At 52.7% G+C, this 5,000-nt stretch overlaps 1 protein-coding gene across 1 annotated transcript in view; it reads right to left on the reverse strand.

Annotated features, from left to right (window-relative positions):
• The window catches only part of LOC143297247 (arylsulfatase B-like), a 19,478-nt gene that overhangs the window by 4,441 nt on the left and 10,037 nt on the right, over positions 1 to 5,000 (reverse strand). Inside the window, exon 12 of the mRNA XM_076609485.1 lies at positions 487 to 626. Within this exon, the coding sequence (XP_076465600.1) occupies positions 487 to 626 (140 nt within the window). The remainder of the gene's footprint in view (positions 1 to 486; positions 627 to 5,000) is intronic.

A 5,000-nucleotide genomic window follows, 5' to 3' on the forward strand; every position in this document is an offset into this window, starting at 1 on the left:
GCTCACGGTGGCCTTCCTTCAGCTGGCCAAACAAAAGTATCTTCAGGGTCCTGCTGTCTGTCATGCGGACAACGTGTCCTGTCCAGCGTAGCTGGCATTGGATCAGCAGGCTTTCAATGCTGGGCAGGCCGCTCCTCTCTAGGACCTGGAGGATGGAGACCCTGTCTTGCCACTTTATGCTGAGGATCTTTCGTAGGCATCTCTGGTGAAACTGCTCAAGTTGTTGAATGTGACGGCGATACGTCGTCCATGTATCACAGCAGTACAACAAGGTGGTCAGCACAACAGCTCTGTAGGTTTTGATCTAGTACGATCGAACTATTGCAGACCTGACGACAGAATATAAGGCTTTTGTCTTTATAGAATCGCATTTGAAACATACGAGGGGTATACGTTTAGCTGGCGTTCATTAACTGACACCACCAGTCCACAGGTTTCACTGCAGACACACCGAGGGTGGTGTTGAGGGAGACATCTGCCACTCACTCTTCACTGACACGAGGAGTGTTGGCCAGGAGGCCTGGGCTGTACACCAGACTGGGCACTCTGACACCTCCCTCATACAGCGTGGTTTTCCTCTCTCTCAGTGGTTCATTGCTGGCTGCAAAGTGCGTGTCGCCTCCATTCTGCAGGGAAAACGACGATAATTGTAGATCGAAATAAGAAATAGTCACTGTTGATACTACAATAGCAACAAAAATTATGATAATAAATTCCTTTTTTTTCTTTGAGCTTTGTTTGGGGAATTTCGTTACCTTTTGATATTTACACCAAGAAGAAAGAGAATGCACAGAGACTGAAAGAGGAAATGAGGCATTGATGATAAACGTGGCAGTGGTGATGACTGTGATTGAAGATGGTGATGGAAGATGGTGACTATAGTGACTTTATATAGTCTTACTTTTTCATCAGATGGAAGTACGTAAGACACATAGATATAATCATGGTGTCTATTATTGTCAGGTCAGGTCTCTACCTGCCACAGGTACCATGTAACCCTGTGCTACCTGTCACATGCGGGCAGATGGAGCTCGACAGCCCGGGAAGGCAGTCCATCTAAGATAAGGAAAAGTCTGAAGTAAAACCCATGAAGTGCTAAGGAATGCAGGACAGTCTCGACATGCATTGACCCTGGGTCCATGGCCATGTCCCGACTTTCAGTAGCCGCACCCCCGTGCCTCCGAGGAAGGTTTTTGAGCCAGAGGCTAGGACAAGGACAGTCTGATATAAAACCTACGACCTGAGGACCTCACTGTCACCGTCCCAGCTTGCTAGGCTATGGCAGATGAACCACGGGTGTAAAGGGTGGGGCCAGTACTGCGCACACTGCACTCCACCTAAAAATTCCATTGCGCAGGCTTGAAGGACACGTCCACGTCCGCGCCACCAACTATTCCAAGCCCTGTAGCGATGGGAAAGGGGCGAAAACGGCAGGTGGAAGATGTCACTGGAAGCCGCAGTTCCAATCCTGCATGCAGGCGGTTCAGGATATTGGTCGCCTGATTGTTGACCCGGAGGTGACAGCATCACTCGGCAGCACCCTGAACGACCAAGCAGCCTTTTCTAGGGACAGCACTGCTTGCTCCACACGGAGAGGGGCCTAGAAAAGGTGGTCCAAACAAATGCTCATCTCCATACCCCCCAGTTGGCTAGCCGCGGTCAACGGGCATCTCCAAACGCGGTCGAACAACAATAGAGAAGAAAAGGCCGGCACCTGCCTCACAATTAGGTGCAAAAGGACTACAGGTAGCATGCTGGAACATCCGAACCATGCGTGACTCTGCAGACAGCAACCACCCAGAAAGGCGTTCCGCTCTAGTCGCACACGAACTTCAGAGACTGAACATTGACATAGCTGCCGTCAGCGAAGTCCGCTTTGCAGGGAAAGGCAGCCTCCAGGAACACGGCGCTGGGTACACCCTCTACTGGTCAGGCAAGCCAGAGACCGAGAGACGCCTTTATGGCGTAGGCTTTATGGTCAGGAGCACCATTGCCTCCAAGCTTGAAAACCTGCCAACAGGACACTCAGACCGAATTATGTCCATGCGCCTCCCACTACGGAACAAACAGCATGCCACTCTGTTCAGCGTGTACGCTCCAACCCTCCAAGCGGACCCCACAGAAAAGGTCAAGTTTTACACTGATCTGCGCAACCTCGTTCAGAACACCCCTGCTGACGACAAGGTCATCATCCTTGGCGACTTCAATGCCAGAGTTGGCCAAGATTCAGAAGCCTGGAAAGGAGTCCTTGGCAAGCATGGCGTTGGTAATTGCAACGACAATGGGCGCCTTCTTCTCGAGTTCTGTGCAGAGCAGCAGTTTACCATCACCAACACCATTTTCCAGCAGAAGGACAGCCTGAAGACAACGTGGATGCATCCTCGGTCCAAACATTGGCACCTCATTGATTACATCCTGATGCGCCAGAGAGACGTACGAGACGTCCTACACACCCGAGTGATGCCCAGCGCGGAGTGTCATACTGACCACCGCCTCGTCCGCAGCAAGCTCAGGCTCCACTTCAAGCCCAAACCAAAGAAAGGAGGAGCTCCTAGGAAGAAATTCCAGGTCGGCAACTTTCAGTCAGCTGAAGTGAAAGCTGAATTCCAGGCGAAGCTTCAGGACAAACTTGAAGACCCCAGTTGCCCCACAGACCCCTCTCCAGAAGCACTATGGGCACAGCTGAAATCAGCCATCCTGCAGTCCTCTGAAAAAGTCCTAGGGTTCTCGTCGAAAAAGAACAAGGACTGGTTTGACGAAAACAACCAGGAGATCCAAGAATTGCTGGCGAAGAAGAGATCAGCCCACCAGGCTCACCTTGCACAACCGTCTTGTCCGGTGAAGAAAGCAACCTTCCGGCTCATATGCAGCAACCTCCAGCGCAAGCTTCGTGAGATTCAAAATGGGTGGTGGACCAACCTGGCAGAGAGGGCTCAGCTTTGTGCAGACACTGGTGACTACCGGGGCTTATACGAAGCCTTGAAGGCGGTGTACGGTCCCTCATACCAGGTCCAGAGTCCTTTGCGCAGTGCAGACGGCCAGGCGCTCTTCACAGACAAGACGTCGATCCTGAACAGGTGGTCGGAACATTTCCAGGCCCTCTTCAGCGCCAACCGCACGGTTCAAGACTCGGCAATTCTCCGCATCCCACAACAGCCAGTGAAATTACAACTGGACGAGCTACCAACCCTAGAAGAGACTGTCAAGGCCATTGAACAGCTGAAATGTGGCAAGGCAGCAGGGGTTGACGGAATTCCGCCGGAGGCGTGGAAGAATGGAGGCCCAGCACTACACTCCAAACTCCACAACCTCTTTGTCTGCTGCTGGGAGCAAGGCAAACTACCACAGGACCTCCGTGACGCAGTCATCTTCACCCTGTATAAAAACAAGGGAGAAAAGTCGGACTGCTCCAACTACAGGGGGATAACTCTGCTCTCCATTGCAGGCAAGATCCTCGCCAGAGTCCTCCTAAATCGGCTGGTGCCTACTATCGCCGAAGAACATCTCCCAGAGAGTCAGTGTGGCTTTAGAGCCAACAGAGGCACCACTGACATGGTCTTCGTTCTCAGACAGCTACAAGAAAAATGTCGGGAACAGAACAAAGGACTGTATGCGACATTCGTCGATCTCACGAAAGCTTTCGACACCGTGAGCAGAAAAGGTCTGTGGGAGATCATGAAACGTCTAGGATGCCCCCCAAAATTCCTCAGCATGGTCATCCAACTACATGAGGAACAGCGTGGACAGGTCAGACACAGCAACGACCTTTCGGAGCCCTTCCCAATTGGAAATGGAGTGAAACAAGGTTGTGTCCTCGCGCCGACCCTCTTCACGATCTTCTTCAGCATGATGCTCCAACAGGCCACTGAAGATCTTGGCGACGACGACGGTATCTTCATCAGATACCGCACTGATGGCAGCCTATTCAACCTGAGGCGGCTACAGGCCCACACCAAGACACTGGAGCAACTCATCAGAGAGCTTCTGTTTGCCGACGATGCTGCCCTTGTCGCCCATACAGAAGCGGCCCTGCAGCGTATAACGTCCTGCTTCGCAGAGGCTGCGCAGCTCTTCGGCCTAGAAGTCAGTCTGAAAAAGACGGAAGTTCTCCACCAGCCTGCCCCACAGGAAGAATTCCACGCTCCTCACATCAACATCGGTGAGACAGAGCTGAAGTCGGTCCACCAGTTCAGCTACCTAGGCTGCACCATCTCGTCTGACGCCAAGATCGACAAGGAGATCGACAACAGACTTGCAAAGGCAAACAGCGCATTCGGCAGGCTGTACAAGAGAGTGTGGAACAACAAACACCTGAAGAAAGACACAAAGATCAGCGTGTACAGAGCTGTTGTACTGCCCACCTTGTTGTATGGCTCCGAAACCTGGGTCACCTACCGGCACCACATACGACTGCTTGATCGCTTCCACCAGCGCTGCCTTCGCACCATCCTCAGCATCCACTGGAGTGACTACATCACAAATGTCGAGGTCCTGGAGCAGGCAAAGACTATCAGCATCGAGGCAGTGCTGCTAAAGACCCAGCTACGTTGGGCAGGGCACGTGTCCAGGATGGAGGACCACCGCCTGCCCAAGATCGCGCTGTATGGCGAACTGTCCACTGGCCACCGTGACAGAGGAGCACCCAAGAAGAGATACAAAGACTCCTTGAAGAAAGCTCTCGGTGCCTGTCACATTGACCATCGCCAGTGGTCCGCAGTAGCCGCTGATCGAGAGACCTGGCGACGCACCATCCACCAAGCCTCCTTCGAAAACAACCGCAGGGCCAGCCTTGAGGACAAACGCAGAAGGAGGAAGAACCATGACGCTGCAGCCGCGAACCCAGACCAGACTTTCCCTTGCAACCGCTGCGGCCGACTCTGCTTTTCCCGCATTGGCCTTGTCAGCCATGAGCGTGCCTGCATCAGACGTGGACAACGCCCTTCCTAGATCTTCGTCAGCGAAGCCAGGCCATGATGATGATATGATAATAGAGTGAAACA

This window comes from Babylonia areolata, chromosome 22 (genome assembly GCF_041734735.1).
Source record: "Babylonia areolata isolate BAREFJ2019XMU chromosome 22, ASM4173473v1, whole genome shotgun sequence".
In the NCBI taxonomy this organism is placed as follows: Eukaryota; Metazoa; Mollusca; class Gastropoda; order Neogastropoda; family Buccinidae; genus Babylonia; species Babylonia areolata.